Raw genomic sequence first — 23,058 nt, 5'->3', positions numbered from 1 at the left:
GGTCACGTGAGTTCGTGCATCAGTGTGGGCCACAAACGCGCGAGTGGCTGACTGGCCGGCCGCCATTCCCTAAGGTTATCCCAAACTCCAAGTCATTTGGCCTAACCCGAGGGCAGCAGATATTGGAGCAGGGTCTGAACTTTGGACAACATTAAATCTCATGGATCTTCCCATTTCGTGCATCCCCGATCACCAAGTTCGATAAACAGATTCGTCCCAGACCTCTCGAGCGCGCCGAAGATTGACCAGTATCGGAGGCCAAGATGGCTTCCTCCGAGCTTACAGGTAGTAGCTGGCTATGGAAACCTACTTTTTACGGCTCTCACTGAACGTGTTTACAGAGACAGACACGATCCGTATCCTCGTTGCTACGGACAATCATGTCGGCTATGGCGAGCGGGATCCTATACGGAAGGACGACAGCTGGAAGTCCTTCGATGAGATCCTCCGCCTTGCCCGCAAGGAAGATGTTGGTCATTCCGTCATGTTCCAAGTAGCTCCTGCTGATCTTTCGTCATTAGGTCGATATGGTGCTGCTCGCCGGCGATCTCTTTCACGAGAACAAGCCTTCGAGGCCCGCCATGTTCCAGGTCATGAGATCCCTGCGGAAGAATTGCCTGGGCATGAAGCCCGTTCAGTTGCAGTTCTTGAGTGATGCAGTCGACGTCTTCCATGGCGCTTTCAGTCATGTCAACTACGAAGACCCGGATATCAACATTTCCATTCCTGTGTTTTCCATCCACGGCAATCACGACGACCCCTCGGGAGATGGTAATTACTGCTCATTGGACCTGCTTCAAGTCTCTGGTCTTGTGAACTACTTCGGACGCGTCCCTGAGGTGGACAACATCTCGGTGAAGCCGGTTCTCCTGCAGAAAGGCTCGACAAAGCTTGCCTTGTACGGCCTAAGCAACGTACGAGATGAGCGCATGTACAGGACGTTTCGAGACCACCACGTCAAGTGGTTCCGCCCCAACGTACAAACGAGCGATTGGTTTAATTTGTTGGCGGTACACCAGAACCATCACGCCCATACAGCCACCAGCTACCTTCCCGAGAATGCACTTCCCGAATGGTTAGACTTGGTGGTATGGGGCCACGAACATGAATGTCTTATCGACCCCACACTCAACCCCGAAACGGGCTTCCACGTTATGCAGCCCGGATCATCAGTAGCAACATCCCTTGTACCCGGCGAAGCGGTGGCAAAACACGTTGCCATTCTCAACGTAACAGGGAAAGAGTTCAAGGTGGAAAAACACCGCATCAAGACAGTCCGACCGTTCGTCACCAGAGAACTCGTACTTGCGAAGGACGACAGGTTCAAGAGCTTGGCCAAAAAGAAGGACAACCGGTCAGAGATCACGCGGAGGCTCATGGAAGTTGTTGAAGAGATGATCGCCGAGGCCATCGAAGACTGGAGATCAATTCAGGACCACGACGAAAACCAGGACGAGGACCAGGAAGAGGGCGAGAACGCAGAACAGAATGAGGCGCCGTTGCCATTGATCCGCTTAAAGGTTGAGTACACACCGCCAGAAGGCGGCCAGTTTGATTGTGAGAACCCCCAGCGTTTCTCAAACCGCTTTGCGGGGAAGGTTGCCAACACTCATGATGTTGTCTATTTCTACAAGAAGAAAACCATCCAGCGTATGTTTATGCCGCCCTATTACGATGGTGTTTTGGATACTGACTTAACTTAGGCAAGGAGAAAATTGAGGAGATATCCGAAGAGACCCTCGCCGAACTGGGACTCAACGCCATTGAAGTTGAGCGTCTCGTCACTGAGTATTTTGAAAAGCAGACGCTTAAGATTTTGCCACAAGCACCATTTAACGACGCAGTAACCCAGTTCGTGAATAAAGACGACAAGCACGTAATGGAACAGTTTGTCGATGACCAGCTTACCACGCAAGTCAAGCAAATGATGTCGCTGGGCGACGATCAAGAGGGAGACGAGGAAATACTGAACGTCATGCAAAAGATCAAAGCCAGGGAAGAGAAGCAGTTCAGAGCCGGCGAAGTGAAGAATAGACGCAGAATTGTCAAACCAAAGCCCGATGGTTGGGATTCAGATCTCGAGGGTCACTGGGAAGACCAAGAGGGAGTGATCACAATCGTGGATGCTCAGGATGGCAATGTCCAATCAGGCAAGGCTCCTGGCCGGGGAAAAGCAAGAAAGGGGAACGATGACGACTTGGAGATGGATCTAGACGACGAGGTTGTGGAAGATTCAGTGCCGAAGAAGAGAGGTCGACCGGCCAAGGCACCAGCGGCCAAGGCGGCGCCGAAGAAAGCAGCAGCAGCGAAGAAAGCACCTGCCAAGGGACGGGGACGTAAGACAGGACCTTTCGTGGACGAGGACGATGAGGAAGATGACGATATCATCATGGATGACGATGAGGAACCTGCACCCCCGCCGAAACGAGGGGCAGCCACCAGATCACAGCCAGCCAGAGCCCAACCGACACGGTCACGGCCATCACGAGCAGCAGCAGCAGCCACAAGCAACAAGAAGCAAACGCAGCTCAACTTCTCATCGCAGAAGGGGTCGCAATCCAACGCGCTAGAGATCAGCGATGACGCGATATCGAACGACGACGACGACGACCCATTTGATACTATGGCAGCGAGTAAGACGACAAGGAAACGTTGATATGATGACCTGGTCTAGCCTGTGGACGACGGGAAAACGTATTGGCTTGATTACTACTGCCTTTCCCTGATGGAAGAGATTGGGCAGTGCAGTGATGTTACTTCAGCTTGCAGAAGGCTCTGGATGTGGCCTCCGAAAATAGTCGAGGGTTTGATTAGCTACCGTCAATGAAGGAACCAAAGTTGGATGCCGTCATAAATAATCCTGCCCGTAATCACCGTGATTCTGAAGCTCATGTTGTAATGTGGTTGTGCTTGGACTTCTACTTGCTATTGGATAGGAGTCGATTCCGCGAGGAACCCCACCAAGCCAAACCCCAGCCACCGCAGCCACCGCGCCGACGTTTAGCCGGGCGAGGTCTGGATTATCAAAACCAAGCTTCGGCGCAGAGAATTTTGGACTTTTTCTTTCTTTTCTTCAACAAAATTGTACCTGAGCACACTTTATTGTAGGTGAGCTTGAGCAGGGAATCGCGATTAATTTTGCGTCAGTTCCCTGCTGCCAATCGAGTCTATCCTCTATCTTGTGCCCTAGAGCATATATAACTACGCCGTTATGGAAGCATGAGAGGGAATGCCTTCTGGCTCCCAAGGATCTCTGCCTCTTACCGCCGGTCGTAACATTCCGATTATTAGTGCATATGTCTTTTGATGATGATGATGATGATGAAACAATTCGTGGTATGCTCGAAGAAGGGCGGCAGAGTAGACTGGTGTACGTCCTGCCGACATATGCAGATATTTTCTCGTGGTCGTAGGATGCCTGCATGTCACTGATGCACGTCCGGTTGTGGGACGGATGGAATATCTGCGATGATCTTAGGTCAACGACGGATGCTTAGCCCGTTGTGGGATGAATACCTTTCAATGCTCATGCTGTCCTGTGTCACGGCGTAGCTGAATTGGAAGTACTCAAGCCTGATCACGTTCTCGTGTCACTGCTATCACTTGCAAGCAATGGGTCTAGACGCCCAGGTACATGCAGGGGACGCTCAAGAGAACCCCCATGCTCCAAGCGCATTCTTCCTGTCCCCTTCGACTTGGCCCTGAGCGCTCCGGCCCTCGAGCTTCTGCACCCTCCTCACCAAGAGTCCGACACAAAGGGGCCCAAGCATCGTGCACAGGACAATGGCCCAAGTGATGATTAAGAACATTTCGGATCCCTCTTCCGGTGACGAGGTCGCGGTGGTGGAACTCGACGAACTCCGAAATATCCCCTTGCTCTCGGCAACCGAGGAGATGAGAAAGCCGATCTCGCCCCTCGCGACCATGGCACTGGACACAATGCCCGCAGGATAGAGCGACAGGGGCTTCCTCGGCCGGCCAGGTGTCTTGGATTTCGGCGCGGATATCGAGGTTGCTGCCGCTGCTGAAGCGCAGTGGTTGCTTGTTTCGTCCGTCTGGCCACTGGGCATTGCCTCCTGTCCAGTCGATGATGAGGGTGATTGCTGGTTTTCAGTGACGCTTGATGCCTCCTCGCCTTGACCCTTCTGTGGTCTCTGATGAACCAACCTCCCTGGGTTGATGCTTTGCAATACCACGCGGGCAGTGCGCGAAGCTGAAGAGTATATACCTCCAAAGAAGCCGATGGGGGATACTGGGAAGCGAACAAGCCAGACACCGCATAGAGTCTTGCCCAGGATCATGAGGGCCGTATAAATGAGGCCACGCCACACTACTGGGCCACTGAACATGCGACTGATGGGAATGGAGAAGCCGATCGATGCCTTTCGATTGCTTGTTAGCTCATGATACGAATCCGCGTAGGACAGCGGGAGGTCACGTACGAAGAAGAAAGGCTTCAGGATGCGCTCGGCCGAGTCGCCGTAGTACGTAGGATACATGTCCCGACTATCGTTGGCCTCTATTGAGGCTGCCGGTTGCTGTTGCGAATTGGAGTCTATACGAACGTTAACTGCACAGGTGGGCGTGGGTGAGTCCACAGGCAAAGCAGAGTCTCCTTCCGCCATCACCATCTGCTCTGTCGGGGCCGCTGAACAGCTGCTGGCAAGGAGGGCAGCACGCTCGTCCCGCCACCAGCTCGCCACGATGCCCGCGAGGTAAGCAGCCAGTAGCACCGAGGCGCCAGCGTAGCCCGCTGCCGCCACGAGCCCGAGCAGGACCCCCGTCTGCACAAGGAACGCGCTCTGGCCTGCCCCGAGCAGCTGCTGGAACAACCGGGACTGCTTTGCTCCCGACTTCCACAGACGGGCCATCACGGGCCGCAGGACGAAGCGGCAGGCCACCGGGACCACGACCGTGAACGCGATGGAGACGAGGACCGGCCTGGCTACGACAGCGGGCGCGATGTCCGTCCGCCCATCGCTGCCGTCGCCGCCGAGACCGGCCGACACGAGCTGCACCATGACGAGACCGACGACATCGTCCATCATGGCGGCCGTGCTAAGAATGCTCCCGAGCCGCGTCGCGGCGAGGCCGCTCGTACTCAACACCGTGAACGTAGTCCCGAGGCTCGTCGAGCAAAGCGCCGCCCCCGCCGCGAACGCCTGCAACGGCGTCGCGTCCGCCAGGGGCCCCAGCAGCAGGAACGAGAGCCCGATGGGCGCCGCGACGCCCGTCAGCGCCACGCAGGACGAAAGCGCGAGGTTCACGCGCATCGTCGGGAGCGAGCTGGACGCGCCGCCCTCAAAGACGAGCAGGAGCAGCCCCAGGTAGCCCAGCTGCACGACGGCGCGCTCGACGGGCGCCGCGAGCCACCCGCCGCCGGGCGTGCCCCACGCGACGCCGACGAAGACCTGCCCGACGAGGCCGCAGTAGAGCGTCCGGTCCAGGACGGCGTTGACGACGTTCAGGGCGAGGAGGAAGGTGGCCAGGATGAGGATGTCCTCGAGGCCCGGCTCATGGTACGGGAGCGATGCTGTGTGCATCGTTCTTTGCCCTGCTTCTGATATGGTTAGATTGGTGGGAAGAAGTAAATCCAGATTCCATTGTGCTCGGAGGCGACGTGCCCCAAAGAGGAGAGTCAAGTCAAAGCCGGGCTGAGCCTAGTCTTGCGGCATTTGCTACTCTGACTTGTCTTTTATCGAATACAGAGGGAAGGATGTGCTTCAGGGATTGGGACAAGGTTGCGGTTAGTGGCTTGGCCCCCACACATGCGTCATGGTCATGCATGGTATAGGCTCCAAGCATCGTGGTGCCATGTCACGGTGGTAACCCGTTGGCAGCTGCGTAGAAAAGAGGACGCTCGTTAATTGCATATTCTACGATACTAGAACCGAATAGCGCAGAAGACAGCACAGAAACACATACCACCATCGACATCGCTGGAAAGGGCTTGAGCTCTCTTTTGTAGTCTATCTCGTCAACCTCTTCAATCGCTCTCTACTTCTTTTGGCCAGAGCAACTCGTGTCGCCACAGTGCCTTCATCATTCTAATAAGAACCAAACCCCATACGAAAATCAGCATCGCTGCCATGACACAACTATAAATCTTTAACCCGGTGTTGTCAAATGCCTTGGCTAACGCTGATGTGGCCGTGACCAAGGCCGTGTTGGGAAAGACAAAACTCCACCACGTCATCTGGAAGGGCATCGTATGCTCCTTGCGTAGGTACTTGTGAAGTGACCCGACCGATACGACGAAAAACCACTTGCTCAATCCCCAGAGCCAGAGACCCATCACGATCGACATAACCCGCAAGCTCCAGATTGCGTATAGGCGCCCATCCATGTCATCTGGCAAGATGATGTCCACCTGGCTTCCCAAGACCACAATACCAGCACATGTAAACCCGGCTGGACCAATAGATATGAATACACCCGGTCGTTGCATGTCTTGCGGCAACTTTTGCGTCATCAGACGGTACAAGAAAGCCGCACACACCATGAAACTAATGAGAAAACCGGTTCCCTGGACAGTCAGAGCACAGAGGGAAATAGCCAGCCTATGAATGACTATGCCCGACTCTTGATGAGTCACACCAGTGATGAGGTTGGTGGCAAACGGTGCGGCCAGAAGCAGCGGGTAAGCCGGAAACACCCACACCGGTGTCATCGTGTGTATGGGGAAAATCCTGAATGCAAATTAGCAAATGGAGACCACTCAGTACACAAGGCTCGGTGACTGAATGACTGACTGTGTTGACCAGAGTATCAAATACATGCCGCAACTGGCCGTGACGCTCACAGTGATGTAGACCCAGAAGAGCACCTCGACGACATGCTGAAGCCAGGGGCCGGTGTGTGGCATCCCATACTCGCAAACGTTGATCAAGATGATGCCCGCCCTTGATAATGCACGTTAGAGGAATAAGCGTCTCCTATGGAGCTACGTTGACGTACGAAACAACCTGAAGGATACTGTATGTAAGCCAGAGCTCGTACATCATTAAGAGGATATGGAACAGATGGCCGGGGGGGCTGTGCTAAGAATGAGTGGGATAGTAAAGAATGGGATGGATGCTTACCACAGCTGGAATAAAGAGGCATTCCATCTGATCCGTGAAAGAATGGATGAAAGCGCCGGGCGAGAAACTGAACCTCATGATGGCGAGTGCGCAATTGGCCAAGAAGAAACATATGTTGATCATCATGAATACGAGACCAATATAGTGAAGCCACGTTACATCATAGGGCACTGTAGTCGGCTTAGATATAGAGCAGCCATGAGAGTCTTTGGGCTTCCTTACATGTATGAAGGACATTGGATACGCCCCCTGTTGCCTAAGTATACACGAGATGAGAATAGGAAATCATTGGCAACTTTGTCTCCTGGCTTACCATAGTCTAGGGATTTGTTAGCACATACAGACGGACTCGGTACAGAAAAGTGTTTGGTGAGGGACAGCCTACCATGGTGAACCAATTCCATTGGTGGCAGCCTATGCGATCTCGCAGGCCGACTTTGGTGGAATGGCCCTGCTTCTGTGCATTGGAGAGCATCTTGGACAGACTTGCAGGACTCGGAGCAGCTTGGTTGTTTGAGTTCAAGACACGCCTCTCGTGCAGACGGCTTGACTCGAGGGGGGAAGCGCCAGAGACGAAGCGTTCCTCGTGAGGCGTTATGTAGCCATTGGTAGCAGCCTCAACCTCTAAGTTTGGTGGTCGAGGCATCCTGACACACAGAAGTCGTCGGGCCCGCGAGCAAACAGGCGAGAGACGATGTAGAGGCCGATGAGAGCGACAGGTTCCACATGGGCTAGTGCAGATTGGAAGTTGACCAGAGTTGTCACAAAGACGACAATCTGTAGAACAATCGAGCCGACGTTGGAGATGGACATGTCCGATACTTGTATCGTGTATCAGCGTCAGCGTGACGGGGGAAGAGATATTCAGTTAATGTCGAAAGTGGAGTCGCTGCTGGCCTAGCCAAGTGAGAGTTGCCGAATTATCAACGACGAGGCCGGGATCCGGCTTGGAACTGGCTTCCTGGTTTTCTTGGTGGAGGGTAGGGCGTTTGGGCGTGCACGTGGACGGGTCGCCGTTGCAGCAGTATCCCTGGGGCTTGGGGCTTGGGGCAGAGCTTGGGGAAAGTGACGATCGATCAGAGATGTGGGTGACGGCGGTGACGCTAACGGTAGTTTTGTGTAGAATATATCCGGACTGACTTGCTGATCTTGGCAACAACGATGGCAGGCGATGGATGGGATTCGGAGAGGCAGGGAGGACCTGCACTCCAGGGCTCAACCAACGTAATGTACTTGATGTAGTACAAGAGCTAGGTCACCTCTCTTCTCTGTAAACACAAACGCTACCTACCGCTCAGCCAAACCCGATGGACAGTTGAGAGTCAACAGGCCTGGCACCAAGAAGATCAAGTATTGATGCGTGCAAAAAGGTTTTCAGACAGCTATTCTCTGTTCCTGTCGCCTACCTAAGGCTAAAGACCGCTCTGGTTGTGGAATTGACTAATGCGGAGTCTCGTCAAGATCCTACCTACATCGTAGGTACTGAAACGGCTACATGCAGATATATGTGCATACCCATACCCGCCTAACATTGAAGCAGGACGCAGGCAGTCGAGTCTATTTGTAGATGAAGGATGTCCCTACCTGGATCTAAAGATTGGAACTTATTACACTGATGCAAAGCAAAACTGCTGGCTGATGAGCAGCCATGCTCAAACCCCCGCGTGTAGCCTGTAGGCAATCAGGCAATGATGGGAGTTGGCCGGGGCAAGCAGGAAGCAAGGACCCTCCCTCCCCAAGCTCCCCGGCCTGTTCTACCAAGAACCCGAGACTGCAATTAGGTAATGGTATGTAGATCAATAAGACCTCATGGCAGATGGCCAGGTCGGTTACACTCGAGAGAGGAGAGCAGAGATCCTCGTATCCTCCTGGGTTGATTGAATGGGCAGTTCTGACCCCGAGTCCTGAGGCTGGCGGTGGGCCGCGAGTGGATATCTTCCGTCCTGGTCACACAGCCTAACCTGAAGTATGTACGGAAGAGGTAAGTAGGAAAGGCACAGCCAGCCAAATGTGAGCAAGTCTGTTCCAGTGCTGTGCAACCTAGTCCTGTTTTCGTGCTCAACGGCGCCGAAAACCACCACTCCCCTCTCAACATTCAGAGTAACGCATTGAATCCTCAACATCTCCCCCGGCCGCACAGAATAAGTAGCTGGACAAGGCCCAACAAGAACCGACCGCCCCCCGCCTTCGATTGCCGCATCGTAGTCTACTACCGGATCCTGTCGCAAGCCTTGATGGGCGGCATACGCACCGATTACGCTTTGCAATAGTAACAACAGTGTTTCACCGGAAACTCTTTGCCCACCTGGCACTCCGAATCTACAATGTCCTTCCGCCCACGGTCCTCGAAACGATGGTCGTTAAAAGACTCTTATGGTAAGTCCACCATGGCCTGGCAGCGCCAGTTCTACATGAGCTACCAGGGCTTCCTTTGCTGACCAGCCGCTTGTGCTAGGCTTCATCGCCAACTACGTCGAAGCCCAATCGCGCCGGGCGCCGTCGCTACACACGTCGCAACCCATTAAATCTTTGCGTCGCAACCCGTTGCGCTGCCTGTCCGTCACGCGAAAGCTCAGTGACACTTCTGCTGCCGAGCCTGGACCTCCCGAAGAGCCGCCGCAAGACCCTGCCTCGACTGCCACACCGCAAGCTCCTCGACGTGGTTTTCACAATTACTTCGTGACACATCTTCCGTCTTCGTCTCTACACCCAGATTCGCGTATATCCGGCCCCCACCACAGGCTGCCTCGATCCGCCGCGACACGCTATGTGCCAACTCCAGGCTCGTCGCCTGCCCCTGCGGCTGCGCCACCCAGTGTGGCAGCAAACCGCGACCTGACCGTCGTACGGATACCGTTACGCAGTGCTAAGCATCACTTCGGAGTCGCCGAGTCGCGGGGCCAGCGGCCGCACAACGAGGACACAAATCAAGCTGGGACCATAGACATGCCGTCTTTTGCGAAACGTACACCGATCAGTCTGGTTCGAAGTGCTATGAACAAGAGCGGCGAGGCGACTCCAGCAGACAGTGCATTTGGTGATCCCCAGATCTTCTACTTCGCCGTCTTCGATGGCCATGGTGGCAATCAGTGCAGTAACTTCCTGCGAGAAGAGCTACATGGCTACATCGAGGAGGCAGCCAGCGAGTTCGAACTCAAGAGCAGTCTCAAAGCCAACAAGAAGAATGCTAGAGAATCGCAGCTCGTTCCTACTCCCATGATGAGAGACAAAGATGCCGGCGGTGCCAAGCAATTGAGCGACGTGGACTTGAAGGGCCCTCAAGAAGTAAAGCAAGAGGCCGAGATACCCAAGGCAGACAAGCATGGTACCATACAGGAGCTCCACAACGCTGAAGCCATGGCCGGCTCCCAGCCCGAACCTGCCGGGGGCAACGAGTCGAAGGCACTCAGATTGCAGAAATCTCTCGTGAAAGAGTACAAGGACGCGATTGGGGGCTACTTTCGACGCTTTAATCCACCCCATTTTGGGCTACGGCGAGAGCCAGATACCCCTGAGCCCCCCGTCACGATAGAGGCTGTCTTGACCTATGCATTTCTCCGGGCCGACTTGGATTTCATCAGGGCCCAAGCACGTAAACCGGATCCCGACGACCCGTACGTTTCGGATGCCGCCGTTAATAATGACGAGATCCTAGGAGCACCACACCACGCGCCCCCGTCAGGACATGGGATCGGCGGTGGGAAGAGATTCAAGGGAGGCTCTACTGCCTCCATCGCTCTGATCTCCACCCCGACACCTGCGCCGTTCTGGCATCCGGCGGCTACCAGCACATTGATTGTCGCTCATGTAGGGGATACGCGGGTCTTGCTCTGCGAGACCTCGACAGGCCTGGCGAAACCCCTGACCACCGATCACCACCCCAGCTCTCCGAGCGAGGCTCAACGTCTACGCCGCTATACGGCCTCTTTCATTACTGACTCCTTCGGCGAGGAGCGTATCCAAGGACTGGCGAACTCGCGCGCCTTTGGCGACATGGGCTCCAAACGCCTGGGCGTGTCGGCCGAGCCCGAGATCACCAGGACAGAGATCGGCCAGGCGCAGTACAGCTTTATTGTGCTGATGTCCGACGGCATCTCGGGCACCCTCAGCGACCAAGAGATTGTGGACATTGTCAAGGAGGCCAAGACGCCCGAGGAGGGGGCCGCCAATGTGGTGAACTACACCAATGAGGTCACGAGCAATGGAGACAATTCAACTTGTCTCGTCGTCCGTCTCGGCGGCTGGGAGAGAAGGAGTGAAGGCGGGCTCGGCAGTTTGGGCACCAAGGAAATCAGGGACTATCGGCGCAATGAGGCGCTGGATCCTAGGAGAGGTCGGAGATAATTTCACTTGCTGCAGTAGCAGCGGTGGCAGTACCCGGGCTATGTGATAGGTACCGGGTTGGCAGCCTTCTGTACTGGTACCTATTGGGAACATCCGCTAGATCTCATTAGGCTTGAGCAAGGTACCTGAGTAGAATGCATGCATCGTATTTCTCTGTTGTTCCCATACTGGGTTATGAGTGTAAATACTACTGGTTGATTACATAATTTTGGGTGTCGAGATTTTCGGAGGTCTACCCCTATTTAAGGCCTTTAGGCTATGAGATCAGGAATAGGGGCAGCTCGTATAGTAGTTTTTACTATAACCCAAAGACAGATCAAAACCCTAGCTGGCTTGGGATTTGGCTGAGTCGCAAGCTGTGAATAAAGCCTTTCACCGATTACATTGGATCCTTGAGTTTCGCCGCTTGTCATTCTGCAAACCCGGCCAAAGAAAAAGACTGGCGCTTCATACTCGTAGGTAATATGCAGAGCATTCTACACAAGGCATCGCATCGTATCATTAAAATGCATAAATATGTCATCCAGGTCATCTATCGTACCTCGACAAAAAAAAGCCAAAGGTGCAAGATGCGCTGATAGAGACAGTCAATGAGAGCCCCTCTTATACTAAGGACATGGATGTTCCGCAGGAAGAAGTTGTTGCATACATTATCGTTCCCATGCCTAACGCCACTGTGAGATTTCTTTGAGAGAGATGTCGATGTTCTTTTGCTCTTCTCTTCTTCCCTTCTTGTCTCCCATTGACCTGCCTCGTCATGCTTTAACGTGAAAAAACAAACAAAATACCTGCCAACCCGCTCTCCACATATCCTCCGTGAGGTCACCTCGTCGAGAGGCCCATCTTCTGCATCCGCTTACAGCTGTGCATCTCGTACGCCCGCGCAACTCGCATCTTGTCCGGGTCCTGGTAGAACCAGCCCTGGGCGTTGTCGTAGAGGTCCTGGCGTTGGCGCATCTCGCTCTCGCACTTGAAGCGCAGCTCATTGGTGAACTTGACCTCGGCCTGTCGGTCGAGCTGCTTGAACATGTGGTCCGTCCAGCCCGGCACGTCCTGCGGGTTGATGTAGTAGTCGACGTGGTACTTCGGCGTCCGGCGGTGGTGCGTGTACGGTGGCTCTCCCGTCTCGAACATCATCTTGGGCACGGCCGACTGCGTCTCGCTGCCCGAGAAGATCGAGGTGAGCAGCGGGAACAGGAACAGGAAGATGATGGGCAGCAGCGACACCAGCGTATCCCAGCCCGATGTTTCTCGTTGCGGGCCGGCGGCCGCTTCACGCGGCCGCCTGCGAGGCCCGGCGCCGCCCATTTGATGTACACGGAAGCCTCTATTCCCGCCGAGGTTAAAGACGAACTGTGGTCCCGTGTCGAAGCCTGTGTGTGCATCCATTTGTCAGTCTGTGGCCATCATGATAGCGTGTGCGTGTAAATGTCTCCCCAAAAGGACATGCATGTATGCCGCAGTTGCCAAGGATCTTTTTGTTATGTAAAGAAAACTCACCTCCAAATGGGCCTCCAAAGCCGCCGCCAAAGAAGCGCTGGAACATTTCTTCCGGACTCATCTCCTCCTCCCACATATTACCGCCACCGAAACCCGCGCCGGGGCCACCGCCGGCCGCTCTCCCACCGCCGAAGCCGCTAAACGGGTTGCCCGCCTGGGCGCGGGCGCTCTCGAAGCGCGAGTCCGGGTCGGTGCCGTAGCGGTCAAACTTCTCGCGCTTTTCCTTGTCGCCCAGCACGCCGAAGGCGCGGCTGACCATCTTGAAGGCCTCGTCGGCGTGCTCGTGGCCGTTCTTGTCCGGATGCGTGAGCAGGGACTGCTTGCGGTAGGCTTTCTTGATGTCGGCCTCGGAGCACGTCGTTTTCACCGCCTCGATGCCCAGGATGTCGTAGAAGGCCGTCGGCTGACACCGCCGGATCCGCAGCACCGCCGCCTTCTGCTCTACCGTGTACTTGCGCTCCTGGTTGCCCTGGTTGTGCTCCCGGTGCTTCGCCGAGCCGTTCGCGCCGCCTGCGTCGGCGCCTGATGCGGTTGCGCTGGGCATTGCCGCGGTTTTGTTTGATTTCGCGTCGATCGCAGTACGTGGTTTGGTTTTATGCGGCGTGGTCGTGATAGATGGATAGCCGAGACCGTTCTATAGGCGGGCTGGTTGCGTTGTATATAGTGAGTGGATGACTGGTTGTTTCTTTTTTTTTTTTTTTTTTTTTTTGAAAACAACGGCGGATTCGTTGGACAGCTGATGCAATCGTCGGTCGAGATATGCGACTGAAGGACAGATGGCCTCCCGGATAGCAACAACAGAAGATGAGGATGAGATAGCCGGTGGTGGGTTTATGGCAAGGCTCGGAAGTACAGAGAATATTGAATGGAGTCGATATCTGGTCAGAGACGCACTACCCTTGCTTTGCTTTGCTTTGGTGCTTTGGCTTTGCTTGCACACACACCACGCACCACGGGGACGCTTCCTACCATTCGATTGATAAGTGCAAAGTGGCTTTTCCAGCCGGCGGACAACTTAGGCTGTGTGGCTGGCTTGTGGCGAGTGCTGAAGACTGGAGAACACGGGGGGCAACGAGCGCTGTAGTTAAGTGGGTGATTTCAACGATAAGTTACCACCAACAGCAACGTATTTAGAACTCGGAAAATGTGCTTCATGTATATATTATTTTAACTAAATAGTCGTTACTATATTTTTTTATTCTATCTTTCGGAGTTCTCTTAGTGATGTTATGGGTTGGAAGTATTTGCAGTCTTTTATTTTTTGTCACCCACCAGGTAGCTTCCTGGCCTTGGGTTAGGTACGTACCACTTTAGCTTCTGCTGAGAACCAGCTTACCAGCTTAGCTGCACTGGTGCTCAGGCTTGGCGGGCTGTTAGCGATGACGATTTTATCTAGCATCGGCATCGCACCAGTGCATGTGTAGAGATCCAGGAATTAGACCATGATAACTCGATGATCAATGGGGCCAGTCTATCTGAATGAAACAGACCTCCAAACCTCCTAACCGGCCAAGAGAGCAGCGAAACCCTCGACCCTCCAGCCTCACCATTCTAATTTGGTCTCGTGACATCACTTCCTTAAGTCAAAACATTTCAAGCCTCGTTCATCCATATCATCACCCAACTCACAGCAACAGCCCACCATGGCAACCGAACCCTCCAAGACGGCCCTATCCACCCTCTCGGCCTGGGGCAGTGAGTACCCCCTCCTAACAATTCTCACACTTCGGCCAAGAAGAAAGAAGAACCAGAAAAGAAAAAGAAAAAGTTATCCAGTACTAACGCACGCAAACCAGCGCACTCCATGGCCCCCACGGGCCTGGCCACCCTCATCACGGCCCTGCACTTCCGCCCCCTCCAGAAAGCCCCCATGCTCTTCGTGCCCGTCCTGCTCTTCTCGAGCTACATCAACCTGCAGGGTTTCAAGAAGGACAGCGCCGGCCTGACGGCGGCGGCGAGCGGCACCTACGCCCTGCTGGCCCTGCGCCGGAGCCCGGCCTCCTTCTTCAAGCGCTTCGGCGTCCGCGGCGCCGTCAGGGGGACCGCCGTGGTTCTGGGGCTCGCGAACCTTGCCGGCTGCGGCTGGGTCTACGCGACGGCGGACCGCAAGGCCGAGGAGGAGGAGAGGAGGAACAACCCTCGCTGGGGCTAAAAGATTGATGATGGTGGGTTGAATGAACTTAGATGCTACATATATACACCTACTTGGATTCGCCGCGGAGGAGAGCTTGGTGGAAATTCTCCCGTCCCAAGACCTGGGTGAGGTAGGGTATTGGTCATGATGGTCAGAATACCGAGACAGCAACCTACGCGAATGCTACCAGGGGCGCAAACCTAGGTGTATCCAAATGTACAACTGTATCTCCTGAGGCTACGAAGACAACAGTTGTCATTGGTGCGATCTCGATGCATGTGGCTCTGCATTCTTGTTTCAAAAGACATGGAAGCGAGCGAGAAATATACATCTCAATGTTGATGATACCAGATTGAACAAGAGCTACGTGTAAAAGCCAATTGCCTACGTGTCAAGACATGTTGATTTCTTTGGTTTTGTATTAGTGTAATGTAATTCTGGTCGCCATCTACCCGAAGAAATTGGAGAGTTTCATGACTGAAATTTCAACAATAATCTCTTCCTCTAAAGCAAACCCATAACGCCGGGGAGACATTTCAGCACTTGAGTCGTCTCCATGCCGAATGTGTATAATGCTGTCCCGCAGGTGTATCGTCTCCAAGCAGCCGTTTTGCGCCATGACGCCACACGTTGATACAAACAGCTCTGGTTTCGTGCCTTGATCGGTTTCAACCATCGCCCACGCCCATTTGTACAGAATGACAGCTTCGGTGTATGCCCGTAGCTTCTGCCACTCTTACCACTCACTTCGACGACTGTTTGTGGGAGGAAGAATACAGGGTCATGATCCAGACCACGAGGCTGATAGCCGCAACCATTGTGAGAAAGCTGAACTGCCTGATCCCATAAGGTTGCTTCTCGGTCATGACGTGCTTTAGACTCGTGAGTTTGAACTCGTTCAAGTACTTGACGTCGGAGTCGCGTGCCTTGGGGGACGCGTATTTTTGGTACTCGGCAACAACGGAAGCGGTATCCCAGCCACTCCATTTCCGATATACGCCCACTACGCAGCCGGTCCGGTGCTTGCCATGGTTGCAATGGATCAGGAGGGGATGATATCTCCGATCGGCGATGATCTCCATGATTGATCGCATCAGGCCCAGAGGGATCTCGGCCTTTTTCGTCCCCACCATGTCGAAGATTTTGTGGGTGATGCCATTGCCGTCGATGAACTCCTGGAAGCCTTCTGGGAGGTCTTTTTGCACGAGCGTGACAATGGTCTTCAGCTTCAGTTGGCGAAGGTAGGCAAGGTCCTGCGCCTGGGGATAGCTGCTGCGGAAAACACCTGGAATGACGCAGCCGAAATTCATAGGCAGGGGAAACGCCGACGACAAAGCACGGCCAATGCTTCTAGGCTCACTGGCCGGAGGCGTTTGCACCTGGCACGTGACGTGGCGGCCAGCGATCTTGATGGTGTGTTTCTGCCTCGAAGAAACATCTGATGTTTCGAGCACCTCCTTCGCATCGGTGGGTTGGCTGCAAAGCTGCGAGGTGGCCATCGGGGCGATGGCGACTTGGTGGTCGGGAATGATGGGTTCCAGAGACGGCACCTTGGCGCAGGCCAAGGGCTGGAGGTCCCTTAGGTCAGCCATGGCGAAGCGTATCAGATGGTAGCGAGTTGTTGAATGAAATCCCAATAGTCAGGATACGATACGGGAGGATCAGGTGGAAGAACGCGTTGAGGCGATGTCCGACACAGCTGGTTCGAGATGCAGATACTTGGGCGACTGAAGTCTAGAGACGGCCACAAAAGCCAAGAGCGACGATACAATTGAGCAGGTCCATCTTGACAAAGGGTTGTGGGCGGGATGATTGAAATATATGCTGGGAAGGGGGAAATCCGTCAGAGCAGGGCCATTTCTCCGATGTTAAGTATTTATTTGTATGGCAGAGAATCCAGGCGAGGGTTGAAGCAAGGCAAGGCAAGGAATAATAAAGTCGTCGAGTAAAGTAATCTGGGCAAAGCCAGATTTGTAGGGGACTAGGGTAGGGGGGGAGGCTGTAGGCTGGAGCGTGGGGTTGCTGTTTTTGGATTTTGCGTGGTACAGTATGGCCGCAATCTCCGACAAAACGACCACTGAATTGACGTCTCCCAAAACTTTGCAGCAGGGCCCTGATGGGTCCCCCAAACCAACCAGAAACGGGCTCCTTCACAGTGCTGGGCTTGGCTTCCCTCACAGCAGCCTGCGTGCGAGAGAAGTTGGTATTGTTTTTTCCGTGTGGGCCGCAAGTCTGGGGGCGCCACAGAGTGACAGAGTGTGTGCGTGCACGCACTGAGCGCCAGACTTTGTGTAGCTGGACTGGAGTATCTGGGAATTGCTGGAGGTTTCCCCAGCTCCTATATGAATTATTCAGCACCTGGACAAGGCAAAGCCCGGAACAAAATGGCAACACGAGAAAAAGATTTCAAGGGGGGGCAATGGCGGGATACAGGCGGGAGGTTCCAGCCTCTCCACGACGACTGTCGCGTGCGCGTAGTTTTTGACTTTGTTCGGCCCAATCCATGTTCGAGTCTACGCCGGTGATCCTTTTAGGGGAGTCTTTAGGGGGATCCTAGTAACCGATCGTCCCGGATTGGTGCGTTGACCAGAGGATATTGGCACCCGCTACCACTGCGAGCGGGACATTGAGCAGGAAAAGGCAAACAGAGCCACCCTACGGAGACTCGGCGTACTTACTTAGCACCTATTACAAGTATACTCGTCGCCTTTGGATGGCATGGCATGGTCTCGACTTGAAACGGCGCGTTCGATGTTTGTGTGTCGATCTGGCGTCACTCTCTCTTTGCTGGCGTTCCAAACCACCACAACACAGCACTCCCCTAACCTCCCACGACGCCGCCAAGCGGCAAAGACTGTAGATAGCCAGATAGCATAAGACTATTCACACAAAGTCGACGATCGTCTCTGCATGGCGCGTAGATGACAAATGCAAAGACTTGGAACTCATCAATTGATACATGATACTTCCAAAACGCGGGGTTTCAACTTTCGACCACCAGACTCCCCCAGACTATTGATCAGTTAGATTCGTCGGCGCCTTCCGAGGAGGCTTTGCGTCCAATGTACAATCCATGGTTCGGCTGATCTGGGCCAGCCAGAGGCCAGCCAGCAGGATAGTACCTGGAGTCTAGACCCCATCACCCAAAGCTTCTTTTGTGCACTTGGTAAGCCTGCAAACACCATGATTGTGAGGTAGCTGGAGGCAGGGCGGCAGGGCGGGAGCTTACCCGAGCACAGTTCAGTTCCATCTCCTGTGCACGCACTCATTGACAACTGAAGTTGCATGTGAGACTGAGACAGGTCACAAGACAGACAAAGGCCAGGACGGGGGCACGTACTGTATGCAGGTGTACAGTATGGAAGGCTACTTTACCTCACGAACCATGAGAATGGTACGCTACATGGAGAGTTCCCACTTACCAACCATGGCCTGATATGACGTAGTTTAGCACCAAAAAAAAGGGAGAAAAAAGCCTCGCTTCATTGTGCTCGAATTGCATTATTCTACGTGTACGTTTTGCACTTTGGCCCCATCACTTTGCACAATTGCAGCCGTTTTTCGGAGCGTTGTGGTGTGGAACGTCAGGATATTAATAGACTCGCGAGGTGATTGCCTATTGACTGTCAACTCTATGCGGGATGGTGAGTCAACCCCCACGCAAATCCAGTTCTCATAATACACCTATGGACGATGATGATGTTGTTGTTGAATCTTCAACTGCCGGATCTTGCAAAACGTGACTATTTGTGTGCCCAGGTGGCAGGTGGCATCTACGTCACCCACCGAAGTCACATTCACACATTCACACAGAGTTCGGTCGAAGCCTCAAGCTGAAACTGCGCACTTGAATAGCCTTCATCATCATCATAATAATATACATACATACTTACCTAGGTTAAGTAGATACATGTATGGACTTACTTTAGGTAGGGTTTTTCTGGGTCCCTGCTGCCTCTTGCTTCCTGCCTCCTCCAACCCCCATCCCCTGAACAGAACCCTGAATAGAACCCTGAACAGAGCCCTGAAGCACAACAGTGGTGCGCTCAGCACTGGTGCCATTCCGCTACGGTAGGTAGAAGTATTGCCTGTCCCGTCCCAAATTGCAACGCCGGGACGTGCCGGGGTCCCCATGTTGCACTATTTCCTCCCGCCGCGGCAGGCAGTGAGTGTGGGTTTCACCGTTTCAGTCGCGGTCACGCTGGCCATTTCCGCTTCCGTCTCCCAGCTGTCCAGGTTGCCAGGTCCCACCTGGAAAGCGGCTCCGTCGGTGTGGAATTGGGAAACAGGCCCCAGCCGCCAGCCTCTGGCGCCAAGCAGCCTGAGCCGGTGTGGTGAATTCCCGAATTTGTCCATCATCGGGAAAGGGGAGCAATCTCGCATTTCTCGTCGAAATGTCGATAGTCTTGGGGGAGTCCCACACGTCGGGTCTTGGGTACGACAGATGCTCAGGCCCCCCACGGGCCTGCGCGTCACGGCGACTATCGAGTCAGCTTCGTGCTGCCCACAGACGGTGGGCACCTGTACCTGACTTGCGCGCAAGCCTTCCCGTCTGGGACGTCTTCCATAATGCTATCGAAGTCTGTACTGATATTTGCTCCTCGGCCGCACGGAGCACCGTGCTCTACTCCTCAGCAGTCTGAGCAAATGCCCTACATGGCCGCGCAGAATGCTGAATTTCCATTTCCCATGAAACCTGCCGCTGGGTAAGCAGGTAGGCGAGGAGGAAACCAAACACGTGGACCCATCACGCTGCGAGGCTCCCGCCGTATCAAGCGTGACACCACCTTGCTTACGCCGTCTATGTCGGAACTCGCAGTAGCAGGTCACATTTACTATCATCTTCCGTCATGGACATGGCCGACCCCGGGGAGTGTGGCTCGGGGTTTGCGTGCATGATATGCAAGTCTGGCCGGATCCCATTGGGGTTGACACGCACGATGGTGGTCAGCTTCGATTACTCATTCTCTTAATGTTGCGAGCGAGCCGCACCGGCGACCATGTCCAATAGCATTTGAGCAAATCCAGCCAGAACCGACTATTATAGCAGATCAGATTAGGCACTTTCCCATTTTGAGGCCCGCTAGTGTACATGGAAATGAAGCCACCCCCTTACGGACCTTTGTTGTACACACACCTGAAGTCAACGCAGCTCAGACTGCACCTGCGCCTGCGCCTGCACCTATCAAGGGGGCAAGGACAGCCGACGTGATACGAAACCGCCCAAGCTTAAAGCGTCGCTCTTAAGTCAGCCGTGAACCTCTGCTTCACCGCTGCTATGCGGTCACCGAGCATTTCTTTCATTGGCCGCGCTGGCAGACCGGAGAGCACCTCGTCCACGAGCATGGCCACGTCTTGAGCACAGCCGAAAGACAGACTCCAGCCCGCACCGCCTTGGCCGTAGGAATGGACGATGCGACTGCTTGTGTTGCGCAGCTCGCGCTCGACTCTCACGTTGTTGCCTCTGAAAGGTCGGAGGCCCTGGGCCAAAGGGTAGTCTGGGTCGACCTGGGCGTTCTTCAGGCAGGGTAGGAACGCCTCGCACCTCCGGCGCATGCGTTGGATGATAGGGCTGTCTAACGTCAGATCCAAGTCCCACTTATGCGGCTCCGCTATACCGCCAATCAACAGGATGTTGTCGTTCCTCGGCACTAGGAAAACGATCTCATTGGAGTCATGGACGGCATCTGCGGTGATGGTCAGGGCTGCCTCGACTTTCGGGAACGCCGATCCATCGTTGATGACCCGAATCAGCCCCCCGCGGATTGGGTAGACGCTGGCATCTCCCGCGAGGACCTGCCCTTGTAGGCCGGTGCAGTTGATGATGACGTCTGCGTCGAACTGCTCGAGTAGTTGTGACTCGATGTCCAGCAAGTCCTCCCCGATGGTCTCCGTGACCAGGTTGGCGCCTTTGCTTTCTACGAGCTGCATGAGCCAGTCCATGGCTTTGTCCGTATCGATGATTGGCGCAATCACCTCGTAGGCATCTACTGCGCCGTACGATGGATCGACATCTCGCTCAGTCATCAAGTCGGCTCCGTGATAGAAGCCCCGAACGCCACTGGCCATGATTTCGACCATCTTGGAGTGCTGCGCCGCATCCGCTTCCACGGCGGCGGGGAAGAAGAAATCCGAAGGCATCATACGGACGCCTGACGCATCACTCAAGGCCGGGATGGACGCAATCCCGTCCCAAATGTGGTACGCCGTCATGCACCAGCGCTTGGAGTGGGCAAGCGAGATCTTGTCGGTGTGAGATCCGCACACAGCCGGAGGGTATTCCCAGAGTGCGCCGGCAATCTGCGAAGTCAAGCGCTGCTCACTGTTTGCCCAGGAACTTTACAAAGCAATCTTGTCAGCTTTACTATACCCTTGGAATGGGGTGGGTTTTCCTTTTGACATACGAGCTCAACACAGTGACCCGGTATCCGCGGTCAAGCAAGACCCAGGAGTTGACGAGTCCGGTCACCCCGCCTCCGATGACCAGGACGTGCGGGGCGTCCGCAGCGGGAGACCGAAGGGGCTGCCCCAACGGCGATAAGTCTCTCCATAGTGTCAAAGGCATGTTTAGTTTAAGACAGTAGCAAGCTGATAGTCTGCATAATCATGAAGGTCAGATCTATAATTCGCCAACATGGAAAGTCAATGCTCACTTGGTAAAGTATGCAGCCTCTTTCGGTACGATATAAGGGGTCTAGCAGTTATATCTGGGGTGGTTCTGTCACTTGAATCTGTATATTAAGTAACAGTTGACCGGGAGAGGGAATCGGCGTGACTAGATTACAACAAGTGTCGATGGATATGACAACTTTTAGACGGTTGCTGACTCTAGGGGATAAAAAGACGATACTCGATGGTTCTAATCCGCCCGTTGATCGTTGTGACTCTGGTGCCTCCTTTTATACACACCTCCTGTCCCCGAAGAAGCCATGCGTTCACACCGCTCATATCGTCTTGTTGTCAGCCTACAGGCTCGGCCATGACTGTGCCTACATTCGGCGCCGCTATGAAACGCGTATCTATCGAACGATGAAAGACCTGCTTCGGATTCTCACCTGGCATTCCTCACCTAGGAATTGCTACCTTGAAAAGGAGGTAGGCCACGGCCTCTCGTTCGTTAATCACTACCTTCCAGGATCATCTACCCTGTAGGATGTGTGTGTGTGTGTGTGTGTGTGTGTGTAGTCGCGTAACCTAGCCCTGGCACCATCGATGGATAGTAAGACCAGGTCTCCCTTCCTATACCTCTTGTGTCCGTACCTGCGGTGTGTGCCGAAGAAGGGTGCCCAGGATCGGTACTGAAATATGCATAAACAGACTGGGCAACATGTATTTACGACTCGTAAGTTGCAGCCTATGAGGATGGTCTCAACGGTAACGTGCAGCTTTCCCTGTTACTACGTTCCACTCACTCGGTCTGGGCAAGTTGGACCGTGATGAGCAATACTGCCTCGGATGTAAGTAAGTAGTCAGACTTGCTTACATAAAGTCTATAGTCGACCTGAAGCTAGAACGGCTTGTTTTTTACGTTTAGACAAGCCGCATCCTCGGGCAGGCTACCAGTTCACCTTCCTGGGTACGTATCCGCATCATGGCTCTCAAAATCTGCAAAGGTGCAGTCCCAGGAACAAGGGGGAAGTTCCAGTGACAGATCAGTAATGCACTGGCCCTGCCATGAAACTAATATCCTTGAGCGAGCACCAGCGTTGCAATCATCTGGTATAATACTTCCCCGGATCCAACCTGTATCTACCCACCTACCGACCCAGCCTACCGAGAACCATCGTGCCATTTCGATATGCAAATATACAACGGGATTCTGTACCTTGATCGAGCGGGACGACCGACATCTGAAGAAGGCTCGTCCGTTCCCCCAGTGTTGGTTGCGCGATTTGAGGGCTGCATGGCGCTGTGCGACCCCTCTCGAGAAGCTTGTTTCTACCCGAAAGAATGGTAAAAGTTTCATTCCCCAGACCTGGCAGATCCGTAGGAGCAGAA

General features: G+C 54.1%; 8 protein-coding genes across 8 annotated transcripts; 3 read left to right on the top strand and 5 right to left on the bottom strand.

Annotated features, from left to right (window-relative positions):
- Positions 1-298: 298 nt before the first annotated feature.
- PG986_009553 (mre11 DNA-binding presumed domain-containing protein) lies at positions 299-2,656 on the top strand (the record flags this gene model as incomplete). Its single annotated transcript, XM_066845775.1, has 3 exons — positions 299-469; positions 522-1,650; positions 1,704-2,656. The coding sequence occupies 3 exons, from the start codon at positions 299-301 to the stop codon at positions 2,654-2,656; spliced, it is 2,253 nt and encodes a 750-aa protein (XP_066698173.1).
- A 991-nt stretch (positions 2,657-3,647) lies between these two features.
- PG986_009552 (uncharacterized protein) lies at positions 3,648-5,543 on the bottom strand (the record flags this gene model as incomplete). The annotated part of the gene is made up of 1 exon (XM_066845774.1): positions 3,648-5,543. One exon carries the CDS (start codon positions 5,541-5,543, stop codon positions 3,648-3,650), a length of 1,896 nt encoding a protein of 631 aa, XP_066698172.1.
- A 443-nt stretch (positions 5,544-5,986) lies between these two features.
- Positions 5,987-7,728, bottom strand: PG986_009551 (uncharacterized protein; the record flags this gene model as incomplete). The annotated part of the gene is made up of 7 exons (XM_066845773.1): positions 5,987-6,689; positions 6,753-6,902; positions 6,958-7,040; positions 7,083-7,252; positions 7,305-7,338; positions 7,396-7,401; positions 7,468-7,728. 7 exons carry the CDS (start codon positions 7,726-7,728, stop codon positions 5,987-5,989), a joined length of 1,407 nt encoding a protein of 468 aa, XP_066698171.1.
- A 1,678-nt stretch (positions 7,729-9,406) lies between these two features.
- PG986_009550 (protein phosphatase 2c) lies at positions 9,407-11,426 on the top strand (the record flags this gene model as incomplete). The annotated part of the gene is made up of 2 exons (XM_066845772.1): positions 9,407-9,458; positions 9,538-11,426. The coding sequence occupies 2 exons, from the start codon at positions 9,407-9,409 to the stop codon at positions 11,424-11,426; spliced, it is 1,941 nt and encodes a 646-aa protein (XP_066698170.1).
- Positions 11,427-12,248: 822 nt separating this feature from the next.
- Positions 12,249-13,470, bottom strand: PG986_009549 (uncharacterized protein; the record flags this gene model as incomplete). The annotated part of the gene is made up of 2 exons (XM_066845771.1): positions 12,249-12,799; positions 12,927-13,470. The coding sequence occupies 2 exons, from the start codon at positions 13,468-13,470 to the stop codon at positions 12,249-12,251; spliced, it is 1,095 nt and encodes a 364-aa protein (XP_066698169.1).
- A 1,099-nt stretch (positions 13,471-14,569) lies between these two features.
- Positions 14,570-15,078, top strand: PG986_009548 (uncharacterized protein; the record flags this gene model as incomplete). The annotated part of the gene is made up of 2 exons (XM_066845770.1): positions 14,570-14,621; positions 14,723-15,078. 2 exons carry the CDS (start codon positions 14,570-14,572, stop codon positions 15,076-15,078), a joined length of 408 nt encoding a protein of 135 aa, XP_066698168.1.
- A 725-nt stretch (positions 15,079-15,803) lies between these two features.
- PG986_009547 (tyrosine phosphatase) lies at positions 15,804-16,652 on the bottom strand (the record flags this gene model as incomplete). The annotated part of the gene is made up of 1 exon (XM_066845769.1): positions 15,804-16,652. One exon carries the CDS (start codon positions 16,650-16,652, stop codon positions 15,804-15,806), a length of 849 nt encoding a protein of 282 aa, XP_066698167.1.
- A 3,637-nt stretch (positions 16,653-20,289) lies between these two features.
- Positions 20,290-21,625, bottom strand: PG986_009546 (uncharacterized protein; the record flags this gene model as incomplete). The annotated part of the gene is made up of 2 exons (XM_066845768.1): positions 20,290-21,397; positions 21,465-21,625. 2 exons carry the CDS (start codon positions 21,623-21,625, stop codon positions 20,290-20,292), a joined length of 1,269 nt encoding a protein of 422 aa, XP_066698166.1.
- Between the last annotated feature and the right edge of the window lie 1,433 nt (positions 21,626-23,058).

The sequence above is a fragment of the Apiospora aurea genome (assembly GCF_038362705.1).
Source record: "Apiospora aurea strain CBS 24483 chromosome Unknown utg000006l_segment0_segment0, whole genome shotgun sequence".
NCBI lineage: Eukaryota > Fungi > Ascomycota > Sordariomycetes > Amphisphaeriales > Apiosporaceae > Apiospora > Apiospora aurea.
Note: the sequence above shows the minus strand (reverse complement) of the source record. Positions and strands in the feature narration are given on the sequence as shown.